The sequence below is a fragment of the Schistosoma haematobium genome, chromosome 1, assembly GCF_000699445.3.
Source record: "Schistosoma haematobium chromosome 1, whole genome shotgun sequence".
In the NCBI taxonomy this organism is placed as follows: domain Eukaryota; kingdom Metazoa; phylum Platyhelminthes; class Trematoda; order Strigeidida; family Schistosomatidae; genus Schistosoma; species Schistosoma haematobium.
The window spans coordinates 77,901,983-77,919,779 of NC_067196.1; the positions used below are offsets into that span (position 1 = coordinate 77,901,983).

The 17,797-nt window shown below is 31.9% G+C and overlaps 1 protein-coding gene across 1 annotated transcript in view; it reads left to right on the forward strand.

The window, feature by feature from the left end:
* MS3_00002174 (uncharacterized protein) overlaps positions 1-17,797 on the forward strand; it is a 61,939-nt gene that overhangs the window by 15,225 nt on the left and 28,917 nt on the right. The window contains exons 11-16 of the mRNA XM_051209742.1: positions 3,959-4,074; positions 4,835-5,010; positions 9,183-9,676; positions 10,882-10,992; positions 13,463-13,701; positions 14,506-14,767. Coding sequence (XP_051075199.1) covers positions 3,959-4,074; positions 4,835-5,010; positions 9,183-9,676; positions 10,882-10,992; positions 13,463-13,701; positions 14,506-14,767 — 1,398 coding nt within the window. The remainder of the gene's footprint in view (positions 1-3,958; positions 4,075-4,834; positions 5,011-9,182; positions 9,677-10,881; positions 10,993-13,462; positions 13,702-14,505; positions 14,768-17,797) is intronic.

The following is a 17,797-nucleotide window of genomic DNA, read 5'->3' on the forward strand; positions in this document are numbered from 1 at the left end:
ATTTTAAATAAACACATTCTTTGTTATGTTTATGTAATATATGCTTCATGCAGATTGATTATAACCGACACTCGTTAACCTAATAATTTATCAAGTAATCAAATTTCTTTATATATATATATATATATATATATATATATATATATATATATATCGTCGCATACCTTTTAAAATGTAGCATTTTTTCGAATATTATCTACTTAAAGCCAAGTTAAATAGGTCAATACATAATTGTATTTCGACAAAAATGCATATTAAACGTTCGTTAAAGAAATAGTAGTTACTATTTAAACCTTAACTTGCTTAGTTTGTTGGTTGTGTTATGCCGTTCACGATGCTTGACTTGGTGAACATTTGGTGCTGATGGTTCTGGGTGTTGTCCACACTCTATCAGGTTTCTCTATTCAAACAAATAATATGGGTAAATATGATATAATTATTCCTAGTCAGTTGTGTATCTAATTGATTTAGTTTTCCCAGTTGAAGTTTTACAACCATTTGTATTGACCGTTTGTGTTTCATATAACTATCGAAGTGTCAGTGACTACCTGTTAACCACCTTCTGTGACCATAGATGGTATTGGAGCTCCTCTACTTTGATGACTCACTTGATCCTGATTGGTTGGAACGATTGTTCCTTGGAGTCAGGTTAGTTGGCAAATAAATCTGTGGTTGAGAAGCACAATATTTGATTATTATGTGGGTAGTATTTTTATGTCTTGAATACCCGTTGACAAATATCACTCGCCAAATCACCAATCAGAATCCTGGTTCTCATTAGGTCTATTATTTACTCTATAGCTTAGTATCTCTAAATTAGCCAACTACACGCTCGACCAGCACTACTGACTTTGAGCCGGCGGCTAGGTTCCTATTGGTTCATTATTCGAAAGCCCTTTCTTAAAGTCAAAAAGTCATCAATTAACTTCTAATATATATTTTAAACGGACGTGGTTTACATACGGGCATACCAGACGGTACCACACCATAAAATGAGAAATAACCATTGTACATGAACAAGCCAAAAGTGCTAATGAACAGGGGGGACTGTGAGTAATAGACAGGCAATAAATTAGGAATAGCATATCTCACAACATTAGTTAATGAGTCAGCCGAAAGCTTATGATAAGTGGAATATATGTATATATTGATCTAGTTACTCAGTGATTATACAACAAAATTATAGTTAATGATTCAAAAAACCTGTTCCAATCTTTACAATATTCGTTCTGTCATAACAGTATTCACTATTTCTTTGCCTTGAAGTGTATTCGATACAAACTACGACCTTAGAATAACCAAATATAACAAATATATGTATTTCTTTTGTCTTACCACGTTTATTTTCGAGATAATAATTGATATTATAGTAGTTTTGTAATAAATGAAGTATTTAATTGGAAACAACTTCATACAATGATATTCTAATTGTTGATAATAATAGACTTGATTAGCCAAATTTGTCTCAAAATGAAATCATTTAGTAAGGATTTGTATTTATAAATTCTGACAATGCTTTATATGACATTTCCTCCAAGTTACTGAAATGCAATATAGGTTTACTGTTTAGCCTACTAATTTTCGCTGTATTTTTTCATGGTTGAAGCTTCACTAGAGCTAATCACCATTCCATCGATGTTATTCATAATACAGGTGAGCATCTAGTAGTTATGCTTCGACAAGATATTATAATACTCTGATAATAAGGTCTTAACAATACATGAATTTATCTAAATTGTCTATAGTAACCAATGATTGAATTCGTTCAATTTTGCGGACTGCTTTTGCTGTTAGTATAAAGTTCTACGCTTAGATGAGATGAGTTCCCGACCGTTGCCGCTACCTTCACATGGTGGTCAGGCTTGTCTATCGTGATAAACCAATTGGGTTATACTGGCTTAAACAATGGTTCCTTAATGTCCTGTCATGTCAGATAGGTTGGTTGAAGAGCAAAAAAGGTTCTCAAATGCCCTGGTACGGCCGAGAGTGGGGAGAGTCAGCTATCCCTCGCGAAATCCTCTCACACGACCACGTGCATACAACCACTACCAGGGAAGTTCTACTCACTACCGTCTCGTGGCGAGGGTGTTGTTTATGAAATTAAGAAAACGAAAAGCGAATGTCCGGCGCTTTAACCGGGTTGGTGGACATGGAGAGTCCACCTACGGGGGTTGGAAAACCCTGATTCCAAACCAATGGTGCAGATGGGCTCCAGTATCCTGAAGGAACAAATGGCGTATGAACCAATCGTTGGTCACCGGCTACCATGGGACTGAATCTTCTTACGATGCTCCACTGCCTTGTGGATCAGACCTATAGGTCAAAGGCTGGAAGTGTGACCCCTAAGGAAACCACCTGCTTCGGTTTGGGCACCCGGGCAGTATTACAGCCCTCACACATATCAAATGAGATCTGTGTGGCGCATATGTATTTGGTGCCTCCTTGTACCAATATTTATATGTTTAACTGATAATAATATGATTGAAGAGCGGTAAAACTAAAACCTAAGGTCCGAGGGCGAAGTCGTACTGCTGAATGTTCAGAAGTGTGATGGCAGTAAGGTGTTTCCCTCAGACGACGGGCATAACAGCTATCCTGTCTTTCCACAAAGGAAAGATTGGGTTAGAATAGGTTGACCCTAAAAATGCACACCTTACCTTATCCCACGAATGTCCGTCTTCGTCGGTACGGTCACCACAAGTACGGAGCTAACAAGAAAATTACCCACAAAAAGTTCGTGTATGACCGGCCTTAAGCAATTTTCTCTTGCGTACTGGGGTCACTCTCTCAGGTCACTAAGGCCACCTCTAATCCTATTTCCTTTTCAGGTATCTCGAGAAAAACCCGCCCACAGTACGGGAAGTGATAACCGTCCTCATACCTCTAACAACATACAACACTGGTTGATCTCCCAAGTTAAAGTATATCATATACACTTATCTTTTCATTCTGCGTGCAATGAATTCCATAACTTTTATTTTCTTTATTTAAATTCAGACACGATTCAACTTGACCTGTAAAAGAAAGATCTTCAACCAATCTGTAATTTTACTACAAACAGAATTAACTTCTAGCAGTTAGATATTATTACATGTTACCTTAAATTGTCGATAATGTTTCGTATAGATGTTAGTTTCACTAAATGTATTTACTGTACACTACTCTCTCTCTCTCTCTCTCTCTCTCTATATATATATATATATATATATATATATATATATATATATATATATATATACGAAGTGTCACAACATATGACCTAATTATTCATTCTATGCCACAAATTTCTTTGTATTGTATTCAGGAAGCAGATAGTAATTGTAATTGATTTTGTGTGTAGTACTATTAAATAGATTCAGTTGTATTGATAATAGTAGTGGTATTACTTGTAGCAATAATAGGTTTTTTTTGTTTTGTTGTTGTTGCTCTATCCAATTCGGTTTCCTTGTCCTACATAAAAGTGTCAGTGAACTGATTTAACTACACTAACAAATAAAGTGTGAATCTTTTATGTGAATGTTATAGTGCATACATTTTATTTATTTATTTATTCGTTGTAAACTATCCTGCTGAACCAACAACTGGACGGACTGTACACAATAATACATGATGGTAATATATAACAATGACTTAGTGGTTAAGATATTCGACTTTCAACCCTCAAGCTCCAGGGTCGAACCCTTCTACACTTATGCCAGTTTGAACAACCAACTAGTATAATTATCCCTGACACTTAAAGTGTGGCTTATATTCAAGTAACTGGTAAGTGAGTTAATTAATATTCACTAATATTAGCCTAGTACAAACGATTTAGTTATTCAACTTGTCTGATTTTTTAAGTTTATTATATGGTGTATTCATTGAGTTTTTTTATTTTTATTGGTTTGTTCGTCTCTTTTGTCTCTTTGTTCCATATATTTTAATTCTACTTCACCTTTTTTTTCTTCAAATTTTATAGATTGGTCAATGTGCATCACTTAATATTTTGTCTCTTCGAGAAAATAATTTGCATAGATTACCTAATGAAATTGGTAATTGTACACGTTTACGAGTTTTGGATGTTTCTGGGAATAGGTAGGTTTATATGTATTTTTCAACAATTGTTACAATGATAATATTGTCATATCTTCGAATATGCTAACTGTCCAGAAAGAGTGAGGTAAAACAAAGTACACCTGTCATTGACAAGCTTATACGTGTCCATGTGCACGGCAGAAGCTTTTGATACTTGGCTGAATTAACAGTTTTGCTATTCAGTTGCGTAACAATCAAAAATTTATTTCAAAATACATGAAATCCGTTCAAGGTTAACATACTATATACTTATCCACCCGTTTATAAAAACTTTTCGGATGAAACCTTGAATATAAATTTATTATTCATAATGAAATGGTTAGATTTAGACTGGTTATAACTACATATATTAAACGGTATACTTCATGTAATTCCACTGATTGGCCATAGACTTTAATCATAGTCTTCGTTTCCGTTAACATTAATTGGACCCGAATAAGATAGAACAAATAATCTAATACGAGCAATCTGATTCAAGTTACCACTTATTCCTTATCATAACATTTTCTTTGATTTATATTTGTGTACTCATTTAATTGTCATCCCTGAATTTAATTTTTCAACATAATCATTTCCTTACACGACGATGTTTCAGTCACTTTTTATATTCACAGCAAATGTATACCAAATCACATTCAGTAAAGGTCGATTAATATGTTAACTGTGCTTGATTTCTATCTTAGAGAGTATTCTTTCTTTTTAGTTTATGGTTGTATTTATTTATTGAAATAATTCTTATATTATTGAAATTACTTTCTAGACTTGATCGTTTACCGTTTAGTTTATCAAGATGCTCATTGACAGCTTTATGGCTTTCACAGAATCAATCTCAACCAGTTATTACGTTACAAAGAGATGTGGATCCTGTTACTCAAGAACAGTATCTCACATGTTATTTACTACCACAGGATCAACTAGACTCACGTGTTGAAACTGGTAAGGTTAAGCTTCTTTTTCAATGCCTTTTATTAGATATTTTTGAATTTTGTTTTACTGTTTGTAGCACACTACAATACCATGTCATTTGGATTCATTTTCCCAGTGATAGATAAACTCTAGTATTATTGAACATTAATTCATTTAAATAGTTTTAACTTTAATTATCTGTACCACCGTTTACACTTATCGTAGTTGTGGTATACATATATACTACTGTTTTAGTAAACACTTAAGTAGCGAATAGATTTCTTAGAAAAAATCTTTTGGTAAATCACAAATCATGATATGTATTTGGAGGCGAATACACTGCAATCAGACTTTATTGATTTTGTGCATTCATTATAAATTTATATCTGAGTCCGTAAAGACTTGGCTGTCTACATTTCATCTGAACTACCTTCTAATACTTAGCCTTTATTATCACTTTGCGTAATGGAATTGCTTCTTAAATTTGTCCCATTTCGGGTTATCAATTGATTCCTCTCTCCACTAATAGATATGCGAACATACGCTTAAATAACACGACACCTTTCTCCATAGATGAACATTTTTCCACTCAATCCTTACTAGATCAATTTGTATCAACTTAACGAAGAAAGGTGTTAGGACAGCACTAAACATGAGTTATATGACAAAAAATAGTTAAGTGAATTGTAATATCATTTGTAAATGAACTTGTTGTGGTCGTCATTCGATAGTATTCTTAAACTTCGTATGCTGTTCGTTCTGATAACCGTTACAAGATAACACCTCCAACGGTGTATAGATCAGAAGACGAGTACGAAGTGTTGATCGCGTTTATTATTGCATGACGCACAGATCACTAAATCCACAGGCACGCGAAACAAGAATGAAACGCTAATGCCGAAAAGCAAGTAAGTGAGAGAATGTGCGAGGCAAAAATGAATAAGATTAAAATGTCCATATATATACATAGGGAAAAGAATGAGCCATCGAATCATTTAAGCTACTAACACTAAAGTTAACAGAATGAATATGTGCGTAGGCGGTAAGCAATGCTCAATCATACATATTCATACAAGCGCAAAGATATTCATGGTACAATGGTATGGATAAGTTGTTATTCTAAGAACGACTCTGTTCGTTAAATAAGTTGACAACAGGTCTTAACCGAATTAAATGTGAACAAACTCAAATGTACGTGAGCTGCTATAAACCATGTGAAGTGGTCATTACTTTGATGCTTTTGTCAAGGTTTTGTATTATTCAAAGGGAATTTTATTTGTAACCGACATTTAAGGTCTAGAGTCTCTAATTCACATTACTAAAATCCTAAATGAAAACGATATATAGTTATCTCTAGCACTGTGATTTTCAATGGTTTTATAGTCGATGACATTGCATTATGAAAAAAAAACAATCAACTCTCGTACTAGTTAGTAATTACTAGCTGTTTGTAATTCGAAAGTAGTTTTCATTAAAAATTATGTGTTTCAAGTTTAATGTGTGGTGAAAATCCCTATCCTTGGATCAACTTAATCTTCAACCAAACAATTGTCAGTAGTTGCTCTACTTTCTCATGCTTTAATTTATAGTTGTGTTTCATTTTTGATTGGTAGATACGTAATATTGGTTATGAGATGCTACTCCTGTTTATATATGCAAATAATTGGTTCTCAGTTGCATACCGCTAATATTTTATACAAAAATTATAGATTATAGTAGGGACAGTTTGTTTGGTTACTAGATGACTTTTGGTCATTAGTTTTCTAGGTATGTTTTTCCCCAAGTATTTTTGAGTTGCGCAATCAATTAATGATTCTAGATACTTCGAAAATGTAAGATATATGCATATACCCATATATATATATATATATATATATATATATATATATATATATATATATATATATATATATATATATATATATATATATATCTCATTTTAACTTACCGTTAATAGAAATTATTTTTAAACGCATGAATTCGAGGATGACAAAATTGGTGGTTATTGTAGTTTGTTAGAAGGATTACTGAATGTATGTGTGTTGCGTTTAGGATTTTAGGATAAAGAAAGAAATTTGTTTCACATCTTAGAAAATGTATGGATCAACAGTAAGTTTAAAAAATTAATGGTAATTTACAGTTGATTGGTTACAGGGCCATTAACAAGTCAATTGTAAATATCTCAGTTCTCCAAGAGATCAGTTACTATCCTAATAGCTCAGTGGTAGTATTTCAGATTATTTCTCTGTATGATACGAATTCAAATCCTGCAGAGCATCAGTCCCCCACGATTGATTCCAAGTACTACATGTTTGTGACTGGGGTTTTGTATGAAATCTAGATCCAGTGTTTCCTATAGACCACCTCCAACCGCCTTACAATTGATGATAATAGATTTAGTGAGTCACATCTTGTTTAAGGTCTTACATTGTGACAAGTAAAAAAGAATAGTTATTCTTGTGATCCAGTGCTAGTTGTAGAGCTTGAAATGAGAATAGAGCTCTGGTATGCCTTATTAAAAGCAACTCTTGCATACTTTCTTGTTACTATATTAATGCATGCGGGTGTTTTTTCGACTTGGTGGTTTGCATTCATTACATGAGATAACTCGAGAAGATTGGCTAATTTAACTGTTCATTTTTCCAGTCACGTTAAGCATTTTTAATGAGACTAAGTTTTTCTGGTGTTTTCGGATGGGCAGTTAGATTTGTGAATGCAGACTAGATCATTTTGTTCTTGTTTGATTTTGCTTTGGATAACGCAGGGTATGTAATGTTGAAGTTCAGCAGTGTGTTATTTAAGGTAGTGTAGGTTATGAATCCATTTGTTTTCCATCTTTGAAAGCAAGTATGTCATTCCAACTGTTTACTACTTTTCAAAATTCTGAATATTAGTCGGTAATTTTGTTTTGGTTGCTCATTCTTCAACTACAATTTAGCAGCTGTAAAACTGCAATACATGTCAAACTGTCTTTCTACCTACTCTTAGTCTTGATTTTAATTCATACGATATTCGTAGTGAAATATCTTTGCCAATATGGTTCTTGTATTAGGTAACATTATGGTCTAAATGATGTTTTTCATAGTACTCTTTATAATCTGCGTGTTTCACAAATTAAAAATATTTTTATCATTCATAAATAACACTTTAACAACATCTCATTATTTAAAGTAATTCGCTTTATCCATCCCAAATTGTTTTTGCTCAATTTTGAGAATTTCTTTACCATGATGAAGTACTCTAGATTGATCGTACTCTCTGCGAAGGGTAATAATGGGAATCAATAATTATTTCTTCATATTTAGCCGTAGTTAATAGCAATAGGGTTTAACACAGTGGTACAGTTTACCGAAAGTGTAACGATTTATCAATATAAAATCTAAAAATCTAATATATGTTTGATAAATTTAATTAAGTTTTAATTTAATCTATCTTCTGACTTTAATCCTTAATAATAGTGCTAAAAGTTAGATGACCTGTCGTGATCTTCGCGATTAGTTGTACTGCGTAAATCCAATCTCTTTAAATATATCAATAATACTGTGTATTTATGTAAAGATTTCCAGCTGTTCAGGACTCGATGCAAAAATTGAGTTTCTAGACATAAACCATTTAGTCGTGATATTTCTGACTCGTCTGAGAATATCTTCTAACATGATAAAACAAATACAATATATGAATAACTGACTCACTACCCAGTATATATGGTAAACTGACAAAGACTAAATACAAGATGTGCCACCAGTAGTTTAAATATTGAAAGTAGACACGTACTTCCTGTTTGAATTTCATATACTACTTTAAACTGTGATTGTAAGCATTTAGAAGTGTAGCTCGAAATCGACTGTACTCAAGGAAGTACATTCAGTTTTTTCCCATCTTATCGCATTTCTGAACACTATGATAGGGTCTCTCACACAACCTCCGCCTTAAATCAGTGTCGAGTAAAATATTGTAAATGTATCCCTTACCCAAATGCTAGAAAGCTATGCTTAATGTTCACAAAATCGGAAACGTTTAACAGCCCCATCTTTATTGTTAGCTGTTGTTCTGAGGTCATTGCTTACTATAATTTCTAAATTTTTATATTCATTAATTTTATGTTATGACATTTCAGTCATTTATATCACTAAACATTTGAGTTTTTTCGTAAGAATTTCAATTCCCAATTTTCCTCCGTTTTCTTTTGTGTTCTCTTATAGATCCAACTATGTCGCCATCCGAATTAGATAGCTTTTCTGCTTCATTAAACGCCAACACTAAAACAAACCATGATTTACTTGACAATATCAGTGCTGAAATAAATCATACCTATGAGCCTGCAGATATGCATATATCAATTCCTCAATCAGATCTTTCAAAAAATCGAAGTATTTCACCATCGAAACATGAATTGACTAAACCATCGACTTCACCATCATCAACACTGAATGATAATTCAGCAATAACAAATGATCCTAATTCATTAAACAATCATCATTCAATTAATTCTACAACTGATCCAACAAAAAATTTACCATATTCAAATTCATCTATTAATTCACCGTCAAATGTAAATGGTAATTTAGATTCATCCTATACATCACCAAATCATATAAATAATCTTTCTACCTCATCTGCACATTCATCTCTATCTATGCAAACATCTGCATCAACTCGTGTTCATTTCTCTGGTTCAGTTAAACCTGATGAGATGGTAATATATTAATATTGTTCTTTATTATTAATTCTAATCTTTCATGTCTTATATGATTTTCTCTTGAATTACATTCATTATTTCATGATAAATATATTTTGTGTATCCTCTCTGTGTATACACGTTTGTCTACACATTTCTCTACTCTATATGTGTACTTGTGTTATGATTATGTAAAGCATTATATTTACATAGTTTTTTAACCATAACTTTTCACTCCATTATTCATAACGATAAGTAGCTTTTTTTGTCTCGGAAAACAATAAACCATAAAATTATTCTTTCCTCTTGATGCTTACTTAATATGTATTGAAGTGCCTTTGAATTGTGAGAGAAGTATTGAATTGCTTCAAGACAAACGTCTACTGATAGATACTATGCGAAAGAATCTGAACAAGTCAATTTACTTCACAGTGTTCATTAATTCGTTTAACAATTATCAACTGATAACTAGATCTCAGTTCAATTAAAGCAGTTGATGTACCGTTGATAACTGCCTGTTTTCATTCTTTAAAGCTTCTATTGAGTTGAAGAATGACTGTATATTTTATCTACATACAAGCTGGCAAGTATATGCATATTTAGGTTTGTTGGATTGATTATACATTCTACCTAGTGCTCTCTACTCTGGATCAAACATAGTCCATGTAGATAAAATATAGCGTGATAGTAGTTATCTTTCCAGATATAATATAGTAGTATAGTTTCCTCCTGTATATCAATGCTGTCTCCAGTCATGTTCATCTACAAATATATTCTATTTATCCTCACTACCTTTCTTGTTAATTCAATGATACACATTTTAAATGTGCAAATCTTTCTGAATAGTGTGATAACTTTGTCTTTTCACTGTTAGAAGAATCCATGTTTTTAAAAACGAAAATCTTTTTTCTACAAAACAACAGTTCAACTTCAAACAATTTTGCATTACTGTTTTTCTTACCGTGTCACAAATAACTGCATCTTCAGTAATGATATAATTATGTCGCTTTAGTTTACTCAACGTCCAACCTTGTATTTATGGTAATATTGTTTACTTACATCCGTATCTAAATCCTAAGCGCCAATGCAAACCTGATGTAGGAAATAGTTTTCTCTTTGTTCACGGTTTAGTTAATACTTGAAATCTGTTTTTATTGAATTTACTTCATTCATTTCCATATTTTTATTGCTCCATTTATTATTATTATTATTATTATCAACAGGATAAATCAGGTTCCAAAGGTTTTCCAAAAACACGTCATCCCCGTTCCGGTAAAAAAGCTACGGATAATCATCTTATTAATGGTAAAGATGATTCCAGTCAATGCAGAAGTGTAAGTTCCTTTTGTTAATTATTTAAATTTTCATACAGTTCTTTAGGAGTGCACAGGTTACCGTAAAAGAAACTATTCGTCTTACAAAAAGTGTTGTTCATGTATGTAGATTAGTTAATTTTGCCTACTGCTGTATGTTATTTTCGGTTAGTTTTGAAAATGACATGAACAACATTAAAATATGTAGTATTTTTGGATAGTTCTTACTACTTTGTTTCTTCTCACTGTTATTATATCATTAAAATAATCGTCGATTTTATTTGATTCAAGTATCGACTTCAATGAATACATCTCCATATGAAAAATATGTTACATCTAATTCATTATAAATGAAATGAGTATATTTCATTGGAATAATAAAATTTAGTGAGTAAAAACCCGAAAATATTTATCATTTCATACTGTTGAGGACAAAGTATCAATTAGAACCTCACTATCTGTCATTTTTTCACTATCAAGCGTACGTGAATTAGTGGAATTTATTCTTGATGAATCCAGATGACTTTTTATTCAGTTTCACTTTCATGTAGATATCAGTTGTTGCTGAATCCCAGCTTGACACAGAATCACCTAGTGTTTTCAAACATTTATACCAATAAAATATTAGGATTTTTATAAGATCTAAAAATCTGTCACCGTATTGTTGATATAAACTCCAAGTAAATCGGACTACAATAAATAATTACGATCGGCAAATATTTTTACTGTCTGTCTACATTGTTTCTAGCCAGTTCACTACTTAATAGTATGTTCAGTGTTATTATCGTATAATTGCAAATGATAACCTTGTTGATAATGAAACATTTATTATTTCTTTATCGACTTGAAGCTTCATTTTAATCTTGAGTAGTTGAACTCAGTGTTTGCTCATGATTATCCAATGACCGTAATTAAATGCTAAATTTAGTATAAGAATTTTATCATCATTACTGAACACTTTTCAATACAGTCAGAACATTTTTCTCGTTCAGCGGTAGTGGATAGAAAGAATCTGTTCACTATGATTGTACAATTAAATAAGATATCGAGCGAATGATATCAAACTGACTCTGTTTTTGTTTTTGTAATATATGCAAGCATTCATTGACTATATCATGTTTTCACTATCTCTGAAGGTGTTTTGAACTTGAAACATGTGATATGCATGTTGCGCTAACCGTTTACTTAATACCTGATCCTAAAATCAATTATTTATTTGCATAAACGGTTTTGAAACTAGAGTTTGTGTTTACCACTAATTTTTATGTATATGCACTCTTCTATTCTCTATCTGTTTCTACATTCGTTAGCATACTATAAAAAAAAACAGGTGAAAAATAAGATAATCACAAATTCACTTATTGAATATTTAGATGGTGAACAGTAGTATAATATCTCTCTTAACAGTTAACTTCATATACAATAGTGCAGTTTTGTAAGATTAAATGATATACATTAGAGTGATTGTAAAGGTCTTACCTGTTTCGATTGTTTGTTTTAGTTCATAATTAAAACAAGATTTTTGTTTTAGCAACAGAATAGGAGTATGTAGTCAACTAACTTGATTCTTAATTCCTTAAATCGATAACTATCCAAAATCTTAATCTCATTAGTATTCATTTTATTCTTTATGGGACGATGACTTATTTGTTTCGACATTTGACTTTCAACAACTCATTCGTAGGTCCGAGTCTTGCTCTGCCTAATTTAGTTTGGGCAACATGATAGTATTACTAAACGTCACACTTAAAGTGTGACTCTAAACCAAACACATAAACTTGTACTCGGCGAGTGAAATAAATCATTATATTCTTTGAGATGTGATCGTTTCTTGTACTAAAAAAGAGTCCAAATCGTGTTATCAGAACCCACAGCATACTTAAGAAATCTGTCATCCCTAGTTATGTCTACATCTTGATTTATTACAAGTTTTTTAAATAACTTGACTAGTTGCACACTACAGATGATATCTGAGATAGTGTGATTCTTGAAAATGATTATTAACCATTTCGATCTTATTCTTCTATCTAATCTGATTTTTTTAAAAGCTTTATAGTCCTCTTATTTACTGATTAACACCAGTATTTTCGGATTTTCATGGTTTCTTACATTCTTTTTTACTCCACAGCCATATTAATTAGTTAATAATCATTTAGATCATAGGTTAAATTGATCAGATCAGTGTCTATGATCTCGGACAAGAACTCATGCTTACATTTCTTATCATTGTGTAATATTCCTAAAATAGGGATCCATTAACAATAGTTAGCTTCCACCATTTTTTAGTTGATATCGAAAAAAAACAGCCGATTGCTTTTCTTTGACCTCATAGTTTTAAACATTGAACTAGTCATTGCATTTTCACTGATTACCATAAAATTGTGGTTACACGAACTCGTACTTAGTTAGTAAGTCACATTTGTGAAGGGCTTTTTTTATCATTGTCCCATATCGTAATCCAATATTTTCTCCCTTTATTTTCATGTTTAAGGCTAATTTATCTTCAAATACATTTTATGATGGCACCAATTCTGCTAGTTCGTCAGAATCTCTAAATGATGGAACTGCTCCAATCTCACTGTCGGAATCATTAAATCATGATTGGAAGTCTCCAAAACCTATTGATTCTAATTTTAACTCTTCCATTTATCCAAATCATCTAATGAAATCGAATGATGGGAGTTCTGTGGTGACTAACGATAATCTTATCTCCACCGTACCGACTGCCAAGTTAGTTACCATTATTTTTTATTCATCCCATTTGATGTACTAACTACAACAGTGTTTTCAATTTTCCTTACAAATATTTCCTATCTGTGGTAGTAGTTCAAACTGCCAGTTTTAAAACCAGGGTTTTTCCTAAGGCTTTAGTATGGTTTAGAAGAGAGCAAAGCAGAAGCAAGTGTTTACGCTTATGTAATGTTTACGTCTTTCAGTCGAAGATCAAGCGTACATGTCTCCTTGTATGATAATTTTAAACTTAAAATCTAAGGTAAGGCCAATAGTAAATTCACGTACACCATTCCAAACAATTTTGAGCCATGTCACCCAGTTTCTAACTATTGGTTACGGAATTTGTGCGAACCCCAGCCAGATTGTTTACACCTACATACTCGGCTCAGTTTGTCGTTAAAGAATAAAATGTAAATAAAATAGCGATTCACAGTTGAAAAGTTGTGACTAATGTATTTATTTTGAGTAAATTCTTATCAACATTAAAAAAGTGTGCAAAACAACTTTACTATCAGAAGTTATCGAATCTTTTTAATTTTAGTATTCACTCGCATCACACTTCTCCAAATTTCTAGCCTATAAACTGTGACAAAACTTTCGATCGTTTGAGATAGTAAAGTCTTTTTCTAAGCTCTCTATTTAAGCAGTGTTTAGACAGTCAAATGATTATAACTTAAGATTAAATACTCTACCCTTGTATGTGTGTCAATTCATTGTTTGACGTACTACATACTTCCTGCTTATGTTCATTTTTATTTTTATAACTTTCCTTTGCTCATCGATAATATTTCCTTTATCTAGACCACGCAATAAATCTCAACATGTTACAGAAATGTTTGGTAATAAACCTCCTCAATCTTCTAATTTTTTCAATGAACACCCAGCGTCAAAATCTCCTACAGAAATAAGTAAACCTAAAATTCCTAGCGATACCGTAATTAGGATGGCCTCTGTAGAAGATACTTCAGATGCTCATTCCAATCGTGGATCTCCGGTGAAAAAATTTCCCGATACTTTGGACGTACAAGGGAATCTTGAGGAGGATGCCTATAGTAGTGGAGGTGTAAGTGTTGATTTGTTTTGTTCGATTTTTTCTAAACATTTGTTACGATTGAAAAATTTACATATTGTTTAAACGTTATCATTCATAATAGAATTACTTTTAAAAAGTCCCAATTTATATTTCTGCCTAGAAAAAATCAATAAGCAAGATACTTATTTGTTTTTTTTCACCCATATGAATGAATTTGAATTCACTAGCTGGTACTGTATTTAAACTTAAACCACCAATCATAGTAGTGGTAGAGATTTTGTCATTACTAGTAGATTCAAGTGTGTTGATTGTGTTTCAGTGAAACCTACAAAACTCTCTTCATATATAATATTTCCGAATTTTTCCTTTTGAATACCTTTTCAGGTTAACTTAGTTTGTCCTTCTCTTAAATATTTTTATTGTTGTCGTTTGAGTTTGGTACCGAATTCATGTTTACAAATACACCTTATATATATCAACCATTAATTAATTAGTGAATGTGTTACATATTGCTATTTTTTAGTACTTATGAGTTTTAATATTATTAGAGAAACTTTTTTCCCCAAAAATTTAAAGCTATTCCAAGTGCTAACAAAAAATTGTACGCTTCCCCGTGTTACATCAATTTTAATGTTTTCTCAGTAAATATGTCAGAGCGTGTATGACGACAACAATTGCTATGTATATTGTTTTCCAAATCATTATCGTTATTTTTCACAAGGTACACATGACATTTACCGTCATATACATTTTCATTAATCTTCATTATAAACTTAGAATAGGATAATGTATGCCTGTCTTTCCGTCTACCGCTCTCTCTTACCAGTTTGTATCGGCTTAGCCAACCATTGGATTGAAATAATGTATTCAGTGGAAAATAACTGAAAATTATGTATAACCAATGCTCATAGTGATCGTAGTAGTGGTACTACTACTACCACTAATAATAATAATAACATTCAGTTGAATATATAGATTAAAGAAAGCTTATTATCGGAGATAATTTGATCATTTTCACTGATCATCAGTTCAGTACCATGATACGAGATAGAATTTCCGATATAATTATAGTCTGTTTTTAGAAAAAAGAAAACTGACATGAGTAACATAGCATTTATACAAATTTGCATTGATGCCTTCATTGTTATTAGGCACATCTAAACGACATTGCAACTTTGTAGTTACATGACACGAACTGAATAGTCAAAATGATGGACATAATTATTCTATATATTGTCCGTATATGAATGGATAAATAGTTCACATGAAAAATGTTGATATGAGAAATAAACGTAACTTAATATTTTGAAGTGCTAATTCAGATCATGAACCGATCAATGTTAGACCACTTTTAAAAACTCCGGAAGCACTGAACGACCTTTTCATTTTAGTATGAGACTCCTCAGCAGTGCACATCCACGATTCCGCACGCAAGACTCGAACCCAGGGCGTTCGGTTTTGCGTGAACACTTAACCTTTGAGGAGTCCCATACTGGGGTGAGAAAGCTGTCTAGTGCTTCCAGATTTCTAATGGTTGTCTATCTTACATCAGTTCGTAATTTCCTAAAATTCTATAATTCTGATAACCTTCATGCTAAAAACTAGAATTAGTTGCATCTATGAGCGATGTTATAAAATTTCCATCTTTCTTAACCAGATGGATTGAGCTTTATATATAAGAAATATTTTTAAACTTTTTAAGTCGTAGCTGATATTAAGGTTTATATTCCTTATTGTTTATTTCTACTCATTTGTTCGTGTATGGTTGGACTAATAAGTGGATACTGAAAACATTGTAAGCAACGAATCTGGTAAATAACGAATCTATCGATGAAGTTGTAGATAGTTGATCAAGATGGTTCAGAGGTGTGTTACACATGCTTAGCCTCCAATAACCTTGTCACGTAATCCTTGTTGAAAAAAATTTAGTGAGAGTTAGCAAAAGTGATATTCCATCAACCCCCTGAAGACATGAACTTTTGATCTGAGCCATGTGGACAAAGTTAAGACTTCTTGATTGATGCCTGTCTTATATCTGTAATCTATAGATGCATATGTTGGTTGATATTATTTATATGGTACGAAATCAACTTCCTTGATGTCGTTGCATTCTTTCTTTATCTTCCAATAAACTTAGCTGCAAGTAGTAAGTCAGTAAGTTTCAAAGCTACTGTTCAAATTGTTAGCTAACGAAAAAAAAGGTTTTATTACATATTTTCGAAAAACAAAATTTCAATAAAAACGAATACTTACAGATTTGTGTTAACTTAAAATCGTTTTTAAACTACCATACGCAAACAGTATTACGACGTATGGTTTATGAATTTACTACAAGTAAGTGACAAACATTTTGTGTGAATGACCTCATTTTACTAATATCAATAAACATTTGTCCACATCAGTCATTATTTATCCAACACTGTATCATAATTAGTTCTGTAAATTTATTGTTGTTATTTCAAGAAAGAAAAAAAGACATGTATTCAAGTTCAGACGTGACTCATTGTTGCTTCTACATGTACATGTGATTTAATATTTAATCGGTTATAATTTATGATATTACATTAAGTTGACTGATTTCAAGCTGCTACACTACTCATATTTAAAGTGAACTAATATCTAGCAATAACAGAACACATTAGGTTATCATATTACCATTAATATACGTTTAAATACAAGTGCTTGTAATGATGAGCCGCACTTAATATAAGACCATTAATTGCTTTGTTCTAAGTCACTCTGTTTTGTGTAAATATTTTGTATGTCGGTATGTGGTAGTTTTAATTCTCTGAAACCCGTAATTATTTAGTTGGCCACTGAGTAATTGTATCTTCCGATATTTAATTGAAAATAACCAATTGATTGTATAAAGAAATTATCAGTTCACATACCCCAATCGTATAGTATTCTTATCATCGATTCTCGTGGCATAACTTTTGTCTTCTATTGTTTGGATGCTTTTTTACTTGAATGCTTCATGTTAACTGCATGAAAAAATGTTGCATTTGAATTATGATTTAAAATTCGGCCCTATTTCTCACAGAATAAAACTTAATTTAA